Below are 17,698 nucleotides of genomic sequence, written 5' to 3'. Positions count from 1 at the left end.
CCGCCTTTGGGCCGCTGGCGCCGCAAATTAAAGTTGCACGAAACGTAAATTAGACGGACGACCGGCTATACGGTGCACACGGCCTAGAGAGGGCGTGGAGGGAGGGGAAGGGCGGGGGGGGGGGGGGGGGGGGGGGGGGGGCTGGTGTGTGCGTGCCTAAGCAGAGCCGCGCCACTACTACCGCGATCACGGCCGCGATTTCTTGGTGCTCCGCCGACACCTGCACCCGCGTAGTGGCTTCCTTTATCGGCTCGCGTGTTGCCCGTGCTCGCTCCATTTCCGAGCCGAACACCCCCCCTCCCGTGTTTACGGCCACGCTGCGTGGTCCCGTTTTGTTGATGCGGGCGCATTCTGAAATCCCACGCGCCTGGAGTGCAGCAACCTACGTGACGTCACACACTGTGCATGCGCAGGATTGCCGAGCGGGTAGGAAAGGGGGTGATTGAGAGAGGGTGGAAGACCAATGGCTGCTGTTCGGTGAATTAGCAGTTTGCGGCAAAACCGCGCTTTTGAAAACACTGAACAGATATGCAGGCAAGGGAGGGTCTCCTATCCTGAAAATGCTTCCGGACGCCTGGCTTTCGTCCGCTTATGCGACCAGGAAACAAACAACCCGCTCGCGGGCATCGGCGACGGTGTTTGGAAGCTGTAGGGAGTCTGCGAAGCGCTTCCTGCGCGTCTGTTTACAAAAACGCCGGGACTACATAAGCCTCCGATGAGTTGCGCGGTGCTCACTATAGCGCCAGCGCTGCCCGGACTTAGCCAAAAGCGAAAAATAATAATAAAAATAGCGTGAGATATAGCTCGCCGAAAGTTTCGAGGATGAAAATCCATTAGTGCGTCTGCTCAACATCGCTTGAGGCGAAAGCCAAAAGCAGGTTACTGCGTCGACAAGCTAGGACATACAGAGTTGCCACGCTGCGAATAACTGTTTGCCTGGAGTGCAAACTTGTTCTTGATCACACGCAAACTAGGAGGCAGCTAACAGCCCCGACAAAGTTCGGTAAGCACGCACTGAGCCTCTAACGCTGTACAGTGCACTCTAGCCGGCTAGGTCACGAAATAATCTGCTTAAAAGCCATACCCGAAAAGAAAAAAAAGCACCGAGAAAATCAAGGTAAAGCTGGCTGTTTAAAATACAAGACAATCTCGGCGGAGACTGCTGGCCCTATAGACCTGGTTGTCTGTTTACGGTGTGCGCATTAAAAAACAAGCACGAGCAAAACAGCGACGCGATGTACAACACATCGCGCCACCTTGCGGGTGAGAGCTCGTCCTAGAGGTGTCGCTGTCTGTTTACGGTGTTCATATGTGGAGCAGGAAGAAAGAGAGAAAGGGATCACCTAACTCTTCCCCAGCACGCAAGCGCACATCGGAGCTCTTTTAAGAGCGAACGTGCCGGGGTCGTAACGCCGGGTGACCCGGGGTGCAAGCCCGAAGGGGTGTGACGACGGCCGCGGTCGGTGTTGATGCGAACGAGGCGGGGCTAGGCGGAAGAGCGAACGGCACACAGTAAGCACGCACTCTGCACGGGGGATAGGCACCGCGAAATAGCACGGCCTAGAGACGGCGGTTCGCGCGCTGGCGCGCGATATTAATGAACGACCGGGTGCAGTTTCAATTAGTGCGAGCGGCGCTTGAAATCACGTACGCCGACCTGCCGTTACCACCTGAGCTCGCGGACTGCATGTGCTTCCTGCCCGAGCTGTGGGCACGCAGGGTACTCTACACGTGCTCGGCATAGTCGCACACTCACTCTTAACAGTGCTGTAAAAAGGGAGTAAACTCTCCTATATAGCACTCCTTTACATAAAAGGGAGTTTACCCTCTTTTTACTCCTGTGTTTAGAGCAAATTCCCCTGCGCACTCTAAACACAGAGGAGTAAAAACAGGAGTAAACCCTCTTCTGTCGCACTCCCCGACATTAAAGGGAGTTTACTCCAATTTTACTCCACTCTGCTTGAGTAAACTCTCTTCTATCGCACTCCCTTGCATAAAAGGGAGTTTACACCCTTTTTACTCCCATTCGGACGTATTTCTGTTTGGAGTGGCAGGTATAAACGGAAAGGCGAGAGAAATAAAGACTCAAATCAAAACGGAAAGAGGGCTAACACTCGAAGGCGAAATCTCTTGCCAATGTGATGGTGGTCAAGGAAGCGCAACTGTTATTAATGGCGCACACTAAAGACGCGCTGACCGCATTATAGAAGACAAACTTGTGCGAACTGCAAAGAGGTCTCTCCTGTACGGTGTCACCTGAATCCAACTGATGCAACTAACGGGATGAAAGGTAGAATTAGAGAACCCACCTCTTGGCCTCGCGCGGCTACATGAGTTCACGGAATTACGCCTTCTGCCGAGAAATGTTCGCTGTTTGAACAGTTTTAGCTGACGATGCACGCAAAAATGCCAGTTGCGACGCAAACACGGCACACATTTCACTCAACGAACTACTCTCGCTCCCGCGAATGATCGCTTGCGGAAGCTTGAGAATCATACTAGTCAAACATTTCGCTTGGCTAACGACACTCCCGTCTTTCCTCATACGTCTAAAGAATGTTTGCTTTCAGGTGCGGGGCAGAAAAAAAGAACGAGTGAAAGCACACCTCGCCATTGCCGGACAGCGGCTCGAAGTTCATTAAAACGGGGGTCTCAAAAGTCTTCCGTGCCCAGTTCTCGGCGCAACCTTCTCTGCTCCACTCCGTTCACCTCCGCACCCCAACTCACCAAAACTTTTTTTTTGCCTTTCTTTATTTCTTTCCTTCGCGGTCAGTTCAATCCTTGCCGCAGGATACCGCGAAAGACAAAGCCGACGGCGAAGGGGATAAGGCTTCGCAATTTCCTGTCCGGCGCCCGATCGCAGCGGTCTTCATTGGATTCTCGTTCGAAACAAAACCAAAATTCCCGCTCGCAGCGCCACCGTACGGAGAGCGGAACAAAGTCAAAGCGAGCGGCCATCGAGGGAAGCAGGGCGGGCGGAGTGGTTTGATCGTTCGTATAGTATATACACACCTAAGACGGTTCGGTCGGTGGAGGTGGGCAACTCTGAGAGAAGCCGATGCGAGTTGACTCCAAACTGCGCACCAAAGCGGAGAGCCGTGTCTCTCGGCGAACCGGAAGCGGAAGTTAGCCGAGAAATAAACAAAAGGAAACTGCCGGCGCCACCACGGCGCCCGTCATAGGAGGAGCCAATATAGGAGGAGCCCCCCCCCCCCCCCCCCCCCCCCCCCCCCCCCCCTAGCCCCGTGCGAGAGAGGCGACGGCGGCGGAATCGAAAGCCGGAATCAAATTCGTCAGGATCGGAGATGAAGTTGCTTTCGAGCGAGCCGCGACTCGCCAAGCGGCAAAGAGTTCGACGCCAAACAAAGAAGAGGCAGAAAGCGCGCGCGAAGGCGTCGTCATCGCCTGCGACGGGTTGGAAGCGGTTCGATCGCCGAAAAAAAAAAAAAAAAGACGCTAAGAAGCAGCGCGCCTATGGCGGTGTTGGAACAAACAGGGGTAAAAACGGCAAAGCAAGTGGAGACTCGGGCAGAGAATTGTAAGGCACAGTTATAAGAAGGGAATGCCAAGCTGGAAACGGAAAGGGGGAAAAAAAAAGTGTGTATAGGGGGGAATTGGGATCCGGTCTCGAGGAAGATGATACAGGAAACGGCAGAGCTAGCTGAGAAGGGAATCAACCGACGGGCCAGCAAGCAGCTCTAGAGAGAGACCAGGGCACGCCGTTTGTGAAGAAGGGTAAACAAAAGAGCTTTCGAGTAAAATATTGAAAAGAGAGACACTCGCGGACGAAAAGTGTAAACAGCAGGACGTAAACAAGCAACCGGGTCAACAACAAACAAAAAATCAACGGACACAAAAGAAGGAGCGCCATGGTTTCGGTTTTACAAAAAAAAAGCGCAGGGCGTTAAGACGAGCAGGACTTCCCCTTTAAAGAAAATAAAAATAAACAAAACCACCAGAGCGTACACTATAGAGCAGGAAAGACACCGAGGCGCGGCCAAACTAGAGAAGAATAAAGACAAAGAACTCGCGAAACTCGGACGCGTCTCAGACGAAGAGAGAGAGATAAAAAAAAGAAAAGAAAAACGTCCTCGCTGCAAAGTGCGAGACACTGCAAACAAACGATGAAGGGTTTGAGGAGCAGAGCCGAGAGAAGAAGAAAGACGCGCGGAGGATTGTCGATACGTTCGAAAACAAGTTGCATTAAGTCTGGCGCAAGAAAACGGGACGGCGGCAGGCTTAAACCGGGTAAAAGCATTCGCGACCCCCCGTAAGAGAAAGAAAGAATACTGGGAAGACTGGGAAGCTGGGGGGGGGGGGGGGGGGGGGTATAAAACGCTGCGCGCACCGTCGGGAGGCAGACAGGCAATCGGCTCAGCGCGCAACAAGCACTTGGCTTTTTCTTTTCCCAGCCCCTTCAGACGCACAGCTAGAGCACGTATAAACACACACGTGTATATACAAGACGGAGCGCGAGGCAGCGGCGTCGAAGAGGGACGGGGACCGGCCAAGGTGCGAAAGAACAGCGAAAGCAGGAAAGACGGAATGAACGGACGGACGAGTTTCCAGAGTTTGCAGGAAACGGCGCCTCCATCAGCGCTGCCTGCCTGCCCGCTCACGCGCCTCTTGAGCAGTTTTTTTTTTCCTTTAATCCTCCGTTTTTGCTCTCCAGCGGGGCCCCGGATTCTCTGCGGTGCGGAGCACTTCATCCAGCGTGTGCGCTTCTGTCGGTTTATTATCGCATCTCCCTCTCTCTCGCTCGTCTAGCTGTTATTTACTGTTTGAGTGACTTCTTTTTATGTGGTCATCCAGTGTTGTGCGCCACTGCAGTCTTTCCTCGGAAGACGCTGACCAAACGAGCAACCTTGATGGAGAGGAAAGTGTCGCGTTTAATAAGCAGGAGTATACACGGACTCCGAAGCGGCGCCCATCGCCTTACTTAACGTTAACTGAAGTGAGGAAGAAGATGTCTCCGGTTCTAATCTCAAGAGACGCGGTGAGCGTGACGGAAATCGAAACAGAAAGAGCTGCTGATCCCTAATCATGGACAATTATCGCTGTCTTAAATACGATGTCTATACTATATATCGTACTCACAATTGCCGTCATAATTGCCACAAGCGCTCGTCCTATTCCCTTACTCGCCCGTGCTGCCATTTTGCGCTCTCATGTCTTTAACGAATACGCACCAAGCCCAGCTGCAAGTACTTCTTTTCTAGGACCCATTCGTTTCAGGACATCTCAGGACGTTTATTTACACAGAAAATATTATAAAAAGCGCTTCGTAGTCTTCTGGGCCCTTAGCCGCCATGGCTAGTGATGGATCCATTACCAAACAGAAAACAATCACTTTATGGAGCAATGCTACAAACGTCAACATGTATTTAGTTTCGTGCGCCGAATTCCTTGCTAAGATGGTACTAGTACTCTTTTAGTGGGGACACAATGCGAGGACGCAAAAGCTTTTGAGGGAATACTAAATTTCCTACTAGCTTTGATCGAAAATCAGTTGATAGGCTGAACAGCTGAGGCGTTACATTTCATTTTGGTACCTCAACAAAGAATCCCTACTGGATGTATTACATTACGGTGTTGTATAGTGAAAAGCATAAGTCCATGGAAAATGTTTTGACATTTCATCCGTTTCGATGACTGAGCCCTATCCATGGTAATTCGGTAGGTTTTCCATAAAGCTAAGTTGGATTTCATGCGAGCACCATGGAATAGCACGGCAAAATTTCCTAAGAAATAGTAAGTCCGTGTGTACTGCAACGGCGTTTTCTGTAACAACACGCGTCCGAGCTAGTCACAACTTAGTACTCGCTGCTATCTATACAACTTGCGGACGCACATAAAGAGGGGCGTCATGGGCTCAGTCACTCCCACAGAGATGTCTCTGAAAAGAGCCGAACGAAGCAGTCTCCGTTCTTGTTTCTAGACAATGAACTCTGTCTGCAAGTATAGGCGCGCGTTCAATGCAGCGATGCAAGGTGCTGACAAAGTAGCCCAGCGTCGTGAGAACTCACTCCAAAACGACAACAATGGAGACAGGTTTAGCAACGCTAAGGTACATCGCCTACAATGCAAACTCGCAAAAACAAAAAAAATGGTCAGCTCATACCATCTAACGCCCAAACATCTAAACGCTTTGCTTCACTTCTCGCGTGTGCAGTGTTTCAGCTTAACTTATGGAGCTCCCAGAGTCCTTGGTGGACGTCAAATATGACTACATTTCAACCTAGCTACAACAAAATTGAAGGGACCCGGCCATTATTTCTTTATAGCCGCACCTTCGTTATAACCCGTGTTGAATTAACTTCCATGGAGGAATCGTAATTTATTCGTTATATCCATTATTTGGTTGTAAAGCGTTTCGTTATAACGAGGTTCGACTGTATACCATCGGTTTCTCAGAAAGATCGATGCGAAAAACTGCTGCAATTAGCGCCATATTACTAACTGCACGCGAAGAATTCAGCGCACAGTGGCGACTGAACTCACTTCATGCGCGTGCAATCTATTCTACTCTGTTTTAAGGCGAAAGCCTTTAATGGCTCATACTGTCGTCCGTTAACAAAGCGTGTCACACGCGTTTAACTCAGGAACTAAAAACGATAAAAGAAAACCAATGGTTGCTTCTGAGAGAGGAGGAAAAAATGAACATAAAAGCCAAGTTTGATGACAGTAGATTAATTAGTTAATTAAATATACGCAAAAATGTCTAAATTACGTCGAAATAGCGCGGACGTCGATACAGCAACGGGAACGGTGTGACGTCACATACACCGGAAGTCGTAACGGCATAGTGTCCCCGGCTTTCGCCTCTCAACACTTTAGTTGCCAATGTGTCCTCGCAATTTTTTTTCTTGTTCATTTATTCTATCCTAATTTTCTTCCTCGGAGGCCCAAGACCGCGGCCTCAGGTCCACAGACACGGAAACAAGAAAGCACGACGAGAAATAATAATAAAGAAATAAAGAATCAGGATGACAGAGGCGCTAGGGAAGCCGGCGACACAGAAAGCAAAGTCAGCCGCGAAGAGCCCAGTCGCATAAAGAAGATCCCGTCGCGTTTCCCCATCATCCGCGGTGATGCTGCTGGGTGCGCTTCAAGAAATTCTCGGGCCCCGGAAAGGACGGAGGAAAGAGAAGTGGGGGAGTCGCACAGCGATAAAGCCGCCGCGGAAAGGTCCGAGACAGACAGCCCAGAGACACGGATTCCCACTTTGACACTAATGGCCGTGGAACGCCGCTATCACCGACCGCGCCGGCGTCTGCAGTTCGAGAAGTCTGCAGCGGGGCCCCCGAGTGCCTTTGCTGCGCAGAGTAGCGTCATTCGTAACTTCGCGGTTCAGTCTCATGAGTGCGGTTTAGAAGTCGCCTCCTGGCCCGCAGGGCCTCCTCTCCAGAAGCGCGCTATCAACGGCACCGAGAAGGAGACTTTGGTGCGCGTTTTAGTCTGTGCGCAGGGTGCCTGAAAGTTGTGGGGGAGGAGAGGCTTGTTTCTGGGCCTCCTCAGACAGGGGACAAGTGAAAAGAGGCATCAATGGCGCTCCTGCGAGAGCGCGATTAAATCCCAAAGTGAGCGGGAAAGCGATCTCTGGTTCGAGATTAACCGGAGCGCTTGCGTTTCGCTGATAGACAACAGTTGATCAAGTGGATTGCTCAACGGCATCGCGAGTTTTCTGGTGTGTATATAAGCGATGATAATGAAACAAAAACAAAGAGGAAAAATCGCTGCGATAATGATGAGAAAACCGGCCGTGACGAGTACGAAGAGGAAGGCTTCACTGCGGTGCAGAGGTGTCGTGCGAAAAAGCGCACCAATCGTCAGCTTCTCCTCGCAGCCGTGTCTTAAGGGAAAACAACACACACACACACACACACACACACACACACACACACACACACACACACACACACACACACACACACACACACACACACACACACACACACACACACACACACACACACACACACACACACACACACACACAAGGCTAGATTATAACAATCGCTTCGCAGACGGATTTGTAAACTTTAGACTGCCTTTTGAGCCGATGGCATTACTTTCGATTCAAGATTTTAAACGCGCCTTCGTAATTTCCGGCACACAAGCATCATGCAACCTTTCGATAAACAAAGGCAAAGTTTTCCAACACAATTTTTTTTTGTTACTTTTAGGCCCCTTACAAGTTATTACACGGAGAGAAAAACGAAGTCCTCCAGCGCATAGTATTATCAAGATCTACGGGCGGCAGCATAATAAAGATATTTAGCTTTGTGTCGTTATAAACCCACTTGAGCGTACAAACAAGCGGAGCCCATCAAAGCGCGACGCGTGCCCTTTGAACTTCCTCGCTACAAAGGCAGGGGGAAAAAACAAAACAACAACAAGGACTTCTAAACAACGGCCGTGAGCAATTTTTCGTCGTACGCAGCCAGCTAGGTGGCTGAACGCCGTTGTTTCCTGGAATAACGAGGAGGCCCTCGAAACGGGGCTAAACAGCGACTACGCTTCCAGGGGCATCGCGTTCAACGGCAGCAGGCAGCGCGTATACAAGGTGGGCGCTGGGATATAGTCTCTCCCCGCGGATAATGGCGACCCAAACGACGCAGTAACTTTCACGGCCTGCTGCTACTCCTTCGGGAAGAGTATGTGGCCCCTTCTTGGCAAGGAGAAGGGGACGCGGTGCTAAACGCTTTGTCTTTTTACCGCGTGCGCAAAAACAAGGGCCGGCGAGGAAGAAAGAACCAGGTTTTATCACGGGCGCTGCGTAACAACACGCGAAGCAGCCAGGGTTGAAAAAGCGTGCGAAGACACCGCCGCGACCGTCGTGTTGTTCCTAGCAAGGGTTAGCCGTCGGATAACGGCGAAGTGGTCACAAACGAGCGGCCCATTACCGTCAATGTCGCGCGGAGCCCGGGAAGAACGACCTGTCCAGAGAAAAAAAAAACACGGCAGCGAGTACTCTCCACACAGAAAAGAGAGGCTCCTTTCCTTTACAACAACTCGGAGTAGTTGCCTTTCTAAGGGCGCGCAGCGAGCAGCGTGTCAAGAGGGGCAAAGGCGTTTCGGCCGGCGTTTTCAACGAGCCCGGCACCTTATCGTCGCCCAAACGACGGAAAATGACTCCGAGGAGGTCGCAACCCTCCCACGAACTCCGAACGCGCAGCTGGAAAGCCCGGGAGGTGAGAGAGACAGCGCCAAAGTCGGGGCCCCACAGGCGAGGAACAACCGAAAGACCCGTTTTCAAGAGCGCACATAGCCCGGGTCCACCGCTATCGGGGGGCCACAAATCAGCGTTCCTCGCTTATCGGCCAAGGAGGAAAAAAGATTGCCAGCAGCCGGCAAAGGAAGCGAAGAGCCGGGGCCGAAAGGAAGTGGCGCTACAAGGTCGGCGTCACCACCGTCGATGCAAGAGGAGTCGGCCGCCGCCCCCGGGCAGCCGTACAAAGAAGGGGTCGCCAAACGACCTCTTCCTCCCCGCCGCCGCCCAGGAGAAGACGACCCACCACGGTCATTAGCCGGGCGGACGCGCGCGCCTCGATCCAGCCCGCTGCCGAGGAAACTGGTCGCCGCCGCGAGATGAACGACGGGCCGACGCCACGGCGGCGGCGGAGTCGCGGCCAAGCATGGACACAACGCGATGTCCGCGGGAGCACCCGTTGCGCGCTCTTAGCTCCCCCTACTAGACAGACGGAGATTGCGATCGGCCGCCGGGGAACGGATGGGGTGCTCTTCTCTCCGTGAGATACAGCTCGATGTCGGTCCTCCCATAACCCCCCTTATCCACATTCGTCGGACATCTTTTCTCCCCCCCCCCACCCCTCAGATTCCCAAAGCCGATCCGTACATTGCAACTCACGAGATACTGCCTCAAATCTCGGACCACCACAGCCTGTGTGGCAAGCCGAAATCTCTTCGGCCCCGACAGCCGTTTGGGCTCGCAGGGGTTAACATCTTTCGCATCATTTCTCAAGTACGTAAAACACGTACTGCAACAACACTTAAAAACTTTTATACGGGATAAAGAGCCTGGACGTACAACGCCTCTCTCTAACCTTCAATAAAGAAGCTGCTTTTCGTACCTCGAAAGACTTGAGCGTACGATGCGTGATGCAAGCACTCGTCTTTCACCGACGGCAAGGGAAGGTATGTAGCGAGGGCGTTCCTCCAGCACAGCGCGGAGAGTACTTGCGTCTAGTCCCTCAATGAGTCTATGCTGTGACGGACGAACTTTAGCCCACGGCACTCACACAAGACGGCCACCAAATGTAAGCATTGTCGCCGCAATACTGTGTCAGCAGTTACAACAAGGCAGCACGAAATATGATCTGGCCAAGCTCCTGGTGTGCCCTCATAAGCGTGACCCGGCGGGTCATCACCGATGATGTGGCTTCTGCAGAGCCAAGTAAAAGCTCCCTTCGTCTATATAAGTGAATTTGCGTTCCCACTCCGCAGTCTCTTACAAGGAGACTGTCTTGTGCCGCTTACTTGTACGCCACGGAGTAAGGGGGAGCCGCACACCAGGCTAATCGCCCCCAGCCGGATGCTACCACTATCCGACATGCCGCGAGGTCCAGACGCACGTCCGACAGAATATGGGCGGGCGCCTTACATGGCCCGTGCACAAAGAACCAACGCCGCTCAACGGCGTCCAGTGTGTGTATGTATCGCATACGAGTTTCGTGACATGGTGCCTTCGCTGCTGCAGTCTCCCCCTCCCCCGTCTCAGAAGCCATGCGAGCAGCAGCACAACACGGGGTCTGCGGCGGAGCCGGAGGACCGCTGGGATATGCACCCCCCCCCCCCCCCCTTCTTTCTCCGGTCGGTGCCTTCGCTACGCCATAAACGGAGCAAATTGCTGGAACGTGAAGAGAGATCTTCTGCCGACCCTCCTCCACTGCCGTACACCCCCTCTCCCGTCCCCGCATCCATACCTCCTCGCCGGCCGAAAAGATAGATGGACGTGGCCCGAACCAAAGGGGCGGAGCACGGCGGGAATCAGGTTCTGCAAGCCCGTACACGGCTTCCACGCCGGTCGGCGGCGGTGCTCCAAGAGGACGACCAGCAGGATAGAAGAAGCTGGTCGGGCGGAGGGCGTTCAAAAAGAAAAGCCAATTACTCGGCGGGAGAGCGGCCGGGAGGGCGCACTGCTTCTGCCACCCCCCCTCCTGGCAAGAAGGAACCCCCCTCTGTCCAGCACCGGCCGCCCGCTCTCTTCTCCTCGGTCTTGAACTTGATTCTTTCTTCGTTGCTGATCGCCGTCGTTACGGCATGACTGCACGGTTGCGCACAGTCATGCAGCGGCGTCCTTTCTTAAATGGTCGGGCCCGCGCGCCGGCATGCGCCCGGGCGGAGGTCGTTACTGGACTTTGCGTCGCTTATTGTTGATTCGAAATTCGCTCTAAAATTTGCCCCCCCCCCCCCCCCCCTCCTCCTCGTTTAAAGCTTCGGGACGTTGGCTCCCCGCACGGGCGGCGGTCTACTAGCGCCGACTTCGAGTCTCTCTGCGAAGAGGCGAAGGCGGCGTACCGACCGCTTCGCTTCCCACGACCGCGAAGAGATTTCGGGCCAGGGGTGGCGGGGACTGCTACGTGGCGCCGGAATTCGTCACACCTGGCGCCGGTTCGTGACCGCCGGCAGACGTCGCGGAACCTGTCACGTCAACCTCTGGCGGCTCTGACTCGCTATGTGCTGTCCAGCTCTTGCGCGCTTATAATGGACCGAGCGCTGCGTCGACCGAGCGCAACTGGTTGAATAACCTCTAGCGGTTGCTGCACACGAGGATCTGGAGGAGACGTTCGCTACAACGGAGCTATATGGACGGAGGAAGCATTTTGGCGTAGGCGGTACTTCGCTAAAAACGTGTAGATACGCACTACGTGTGTAGACCATAAGGCAACATAATAACGAATGACGTCATAGGACGTTTGCGTACGCATGCCCAAAGGGGCACTGGGCGTCTGGTCATGCATAGACCTCACAACGACCTTCCAGGCTCATCCCTGTCATCCCCTACATAAGAAGCGGAGTTCTGAACAACCGGACTCCGTTTTCATTGGACAGAATGCACCGAACATCGTTTTAGTCTGAATTCTTGAATGAGACGTTTTCGAGACGTTTTTTTTTTTCGCTCTTCCTTCACTTCGACATGCACACAAACGTTCGTTTCGGCTTAGGGCAAGCGCCGTTCAGCGCTTCAAAATGAGTGAGGCAATGGCTACAGAAAAAAAAAAAAAGCCCGCGGTATAATCGATATTATCCGAAACCTGTCTTTTTCAGACGACCGAATCAATTACGCTACGTACAGCTTCCTTCGGAGTTGCGAGACCAGCGCAGGCCCGCCATGAAACACGGAAGCGTATCTTCTCCGGGGGAGAACGCTGTACCGTGACGGACGTGCTAAAAAGCGCGCGAACGAGCCGAGCTCAACGCCAAGCAAACAACGGGAACGCCAGCAAAGGGACCACCGAGGGGTAGCCCATCACTCCTCGCAACACTGTCATCGCTAAAGTTGCGCTGTCACCCACTCGCGGGTGACCGCGTCGAGACAAAGGACAAACCGCGCAAACAAGGCCCGTCAGGCTGCGCTTCGCCGTCTTCTTATCCGCGCCGCTGGAAACGCCTTCAACGCCGGCACGGTGCAGGAAGTGACGCCGCTTTCCGCGTTTACTTCCCTCGTCTTATCCCTTAATTCGACGGGGCAGGAACAAAAGCCATTCACCGAGTTAAGCTAGCTGTGACACGAGGTTCCCACCGTCTGACAGCGCAAGTCGCGGTTGACGAGGGCTCCTCGCTACGAGAGAGAACTGGCGAGGAAAGAAGAAAACAATGAAAAAAGAAGTCACTCCCAACGAGAACAATGAAGAGCGGCCGGTGGGTGCTAAGGAAGGTCCCTCCTCTTCGCCTTCCAGACGCCGCAGGGACCTGACAAGCCATCGTCGACGGCGCGTACAGGGCGACGAGAGATCATTATCGCGCTTCTGACAAGGGAATCGTCCAGCACGGAGAAGCTAGCGATGGCCGGGGCTTTTAAAAACGCGCCCCCCGGTCACCGCCATATCTCTGCCTCTGTATTCAAAGAGGCGAGACGGGGTCTGAGTTTGTCGGGTCGTCGCACGGCGCTAAGCGGACGACGGACAGGCTGCGCCCAACGAAATTTATAGAGGGGTGGGGCCCCTCTGGGAGATGCAGTCGTAATAAGCGGTCTTCATTGCGGTGACCGAGGGAACGGTCGTCGTGCGGCGGTCACGCTCGACGCCGTGTCGCCCCGCGGACGGCGTGGCGAGCGTGAAGGACCCTATCTTGATTGGGACCTTGCGTGGCTGAGAGGTGCTCTGGTGGGGCTTGGGAACAATGGGCGCTCCCGTTAAAATTGTTTTTAACTGTACGACGGGTCCATAAAGATCTTGATTCCCGAGGCGTGTTTAATGGGATTTTACAGAGTTGACTGCTGAGCCAGTTGGTGTGGCATACTCCTGCACTTTGAAATTTCAGAATAGTTAGTGGGATATGGACCGTTCCCCGAAACAAAGAAACATCCTCAGAAGTTTCACAACAGGCTTCTCTCCCGTAATCAGTCGAAATGCATCCATTTAAGTGGCGTAGTTCGTGTGAACGTGTGGTCCGTTATATCTTTGATTACCTGGGATCAGCCTGCAATGCGTTTTTACCGAATCGCTCTTTCATCAATATGGCGCTTACATTACGAGGCCGACTCGGACCGCGGAGCTCCCAAAATCAGCCCTTCTCAAACGTCGACCCAGCTTCTCTCTCATTACTCAACGCCATTCCAAACAAGTGAAGGGTTGACGAGTTCGGAATCTGAGTTCGTGATAAGCCCACGTTCATGCAACTCGACTCAACTGAACATCGGCCACAGCCAGTCCCGCCTTTGTCGAGTTTGACGCACTGCAGTAAGAACGCACACCCTAGTTACAGTCAAACCAGAATAAACAGTTTGTCCCAACTTATTAGACTGGCCAAGTTAAATTAAATGACCACTCACAGCCGCCGCGGTGGCTCAGTGGTTACAGCGCTCGGCTGCTGACCCAAAAGACGCGGGTTCGATCCCGGCCGCCGCGGTCGAATTTCGATGGCGGCGTAATTCTAGAGGCCCGTGTACTATGCGATGTCAGCGCACGAAGAATCCCAGGTGGTCGAAATTTCCGGAGCCCTTCACTAAGGCGTCCCTCGTAGCCTGAGTCGCTTTGGGACGGTAAACCCTTCTCAGCCATGAGCCATAAATGGCCACTCAAGCTTGTGCGCGAAAAACAACTAGCCGAAACCATACTGACAGGAACGAGTTGCGAATTTTTCACGATCAGCACGTTTTCACTATTTTAACGATGGCGCAAAGGACAACCTACGCCTTCGACACTATGAAACACCTTGAAGACTACGGCAGTTTGGACGCCTCACCATGTTGCTCTCAGAGCTGAAGAATAAAAGCTTTCGTATCGGGAAATTTATGCTGTAATCTGGCAAGTGCACTACTGTGAATTCCAAGCATACACTTTCAGCGTAAGAGCCGTGCTGTTTGTTCACGAAACAAAAACACTGAAGCACACGGAGCAAAGTTATGATGTAATCTGGCAAGTGCACTACTGTGAATTCCAAGCATACACTTTCAGCGTAAGAGCCGTGCTGTTTGTTCACGAAACAAAAACACTGAAGCACACGGAGCAAAGTTATGATGCAAGTTCTATCTGGCAGTAATAGCGCATCAGAAAAGTTGAACACACGTGTGCCAGCCACAGTGATGGTTCGCGAAGTGCGCGTCTTGCGGAGCATAATTTCAATAACAATTTCAGCAATGCTATTACAATGGCGGCAAGCAAAATAAAATTAAGAAGGTATATTCACGACTGAATATCGGCAGATAAGCTACCATGGAACCAAAATAAAAAAAGATGAAGAAACCAGACATCATGATTTGGCTGCCGTGTTCGATAGGCGAGATACTCATGGTCCGTATATACTGCGTCAATTTCACATTTCTTCCAAGAGCGTTCCACGCAAAAAATAAAAAGCATCCAATCGCGCATCGCCACTAGAACGGTGAACAATGCCGACCAACACAAACGTCACTTCCTAACTTCAGTCTCAAGTAAAACGCGCAGCCAGACACACCTGGAAGAGCATTGCATTCCCTGCCACTGACAGAAAACAGTTTTGCCTTAAAAAAACTCTCTCGCGAAGACTCAACGGTCGGTTCGACCATCACGCTCGCAACAGCCAAGCAGGTCAGCATTCGGGGCACTCACCGGTGAGGACCGCAGCGGTAGCATCGGCGACTAGCAACAGGACAGCGACGCAGAGGGTCGCGCGACACGCCGCCATCGCGCACACTCGCCGTGTTATCCAAAAACAGAGGTAGTAGTGTGTGTGATCCGTAAGCACGCGACCGACGGGAGAGATCCAAAGCACGCAACCACCGTCTTCGCACACACGCTGTCGGTGCAGCGCTTAGCGGCGCCGACGGCCGAGAGTCACCACGTCGCAGCAGCAGGGCCGCAGGAGCACGGAGCGCGCGGAGCGCCCGCAAAGCATCATCTCGCTCCGCGCGGGAGCCGGAGCAGCAGCCACACGCCGAACCCGCACACACGCACCGGCCGCCGAAGCAGCTACGGACACCAGGGAAAGCCGCGTCGACCCGCCAAACGGCGAAGGGCAACTGTGAGGGGAGCCGCGGCACGTCTTCGCGCGGGCCTAGGCGCTTCTATTTCGAGACCGCGAGGGTAGGCCGGCTGCGCGGCGGAGGGGCAGGCGAGGAGGAACGGCTCTTCTTGCTGGAGCGCGGCCGCGAGAACTTGTTCCGTTCCGGCCCTCTCCCCGCGAACGCCCCTGTAGTTTGTTCGCTGATTCTCCCTTTCCCATTTAGAGGATGGGGGGATCGCACAGCAGGGGTACCCCCACGGGGGGGCCCCAACACCGCGGCAGGGAGGGCGACGAGCATCTCCCCACTCATGTCAAGACCTGCCGTGACGTGCCTCCCTCTGGTGGCGGTCCGTGGCGCCACATCGCTGGGCAAGCAAAGAAGCGGTGCACGGCCGCTACCATCAGCACGGCGTGTGTCACGACGACGGCTGTTGCGTGTGTCGTGCCACGAAGAAGCGTCCGCTCGGCGTGCCTCATAAGCGGCCCTTTAGCCGAGGACGTTGAAGTCCTTCTCGGCGACCACGGCAGTAGTACGACGTGTTTGTTTGCCCAGGCGCGGCGCGCGAAAGGAAGAGTCGTGTCCCATCGAGATGGGGGCTATTGCCCGGTGGTCTCCGCGGCGCGGGACGGATCGTGATGCTGATGGCTCGCGCCCCGCTGCGCGACATGGCAGGCGCGGCTGCCTGTGAGCACGCCGCCGCGGGATTCGGCCCAGCCCGCGTTGTTTCTCTTTTCGTACTGCGTTGCACCCTTGAACACTGCCGCAGTGGGACGCCCCGCATTTAGATGAGTGCTGACTGGAATGGCGCGCGCGGCCCCAAGTAAGACGTGCGAGCCAGCGCCTCTTCGACGGCAAGGTCGATAAAACGACGCGCTAACCTGCTTTCTTTCTTTCTTAACGGATCGGCATTGTCTCGCGTGCTGTCTATTTATATGCCATGAACGTTCGTGCAGTTCGGTAGTCCGTGAAGCAGCGAGCTGTAGGAGAAGTAAAAGTCACTCGTTTCCGATTATAGGCCGCCTTCGTGAGGGCCCACACACCGTGATGAAGGAGGGGGTTCGCCTCCTGCAGGGTTCCTCTGAGTGGCATTATTTTCGCCGCGTCAGATGCCAATCACGGGCGGCGTTGCTTCTACGAACCCAGAGCGGCGGCGAGCGAGCAGCAGTGTAGCGGTCCTTTGTTGCTGTTGACCGGCTGAGTTTTGACTCCGTGCGTGAAGGGCTACGCTAAACCAAGACGTCAGCAGCGGGCGGTGCTGCCAAATCTGTCCCCCCGGCGAAAAGCATTCATCCTCCGACAACAAGGCGTGCGAAGGGGAGGCAACCAACAGCGAAGCGAGGCTGCGGAGTCGTCGTCTTGTGTACAGGAGTCGTGGAACACGCGCCCGCTTTGCTGAGGATAAAAGCCCGCGCCGTCTTCTTCTTCGACAGCGGGGGTTCACCTTTTGTTGGCAGACACGAGAGAGACCCCACTGTTTCCGCGCGTGAAACTGTTGGGCACGCGGTCTTTTTTGAAGATAAAAAGCGAAACTCGGAAAAGGGCACTCAAGTATCGGTGACCTGCGCGCTTCTGCAGAAAGTAAAGTCCTGCTCTAAGCAGAGACCCCCTACGCTTTTTTTCTAGCGTCGGTTCCTCTCCGAAGCTCCTCTCTCGACTGTCTCCCGGAACAAAGAGATGGCAAAAAGAAAAAATAAAAAGGGGAGGAGGCGCTCGGCGCTTCCCTGGGGTGCGGAGCCGCTCGGGACGAACAAAGCCACCAGCCGTTCGAAGAGGAGTCAAGAAGGAGAAGTCTTCGAGGCTGGACGCGCGCGCATAATCCCCCTACGCAGTAAATTTCCGACCGTCTCTCGCCGACTGATGAGCTCCCAAAGTGAATTAGTGTCTTGGGGCTATTTCCAGCCAGCAGTCGCGGAGGGAGAAGCGGCGCACTGCGAGCCAAAGGGGGAGGCGCCCACGCCCCCCCCCTTCCCCCCCCCCCCCTACCCCCCTCCGCGCAGAGCCCGACTCCGAGAGAGACTGGGCTGCACC

The 17,698-nt window shown here is 54.1% G+C and overlaps 1 protein-coding gene across 5 annotated transcripts in view; it reads right to left on the bottom strand.

The window, feature by feature from the left end:
* LOC149365843 (latrophilin Cirl-like) overlaps positions 1 to 17,698 on the bottom strand; it is a 298,689-nt gene that overhangs the window by 99,208 nt on the left and 181,783 nt on the right. For 2 of the 5 annotated variants that reach the window (XM_089546658.1, XM_089546672.1), the window contains exon 1: positions 15,276 to 15,491. The exons of the other annotated variants lie outside the window; for them this stretch is intronic. In XM_089546658.1, coding sequence (XP_089402784.1) covers positions 15,276 to 15,351 — 76 coding nt within the window. In that variant the 5' untranslated portion in view covers positions 15,352 to 15,491. Of the gene's footprint in view, positions 1 to 15,275; positions 15,492 to 17,698 lie in introns of those variants that run through there. 5 annotated transcript variants of the gene reach the window in all.

This window comes from Amblyomma mixtum, chromosome 1 (genome assembly GCF_055824585.1).
Source record: "Amblyomma mixtum isolate Tamu chromosome 1, ASM5582458v1, whole genome shotgun sequence".
NCBI classification, from domain to species: Eukaryota; Metazoa; Arthropoda; class Arachnida; order Ixodida; family Ixodidae; genus Amblyomma; species Amblyomma mixtum.
This window is presented reverse-complemented; position numbering and strand designations above follow the sequence as displayed.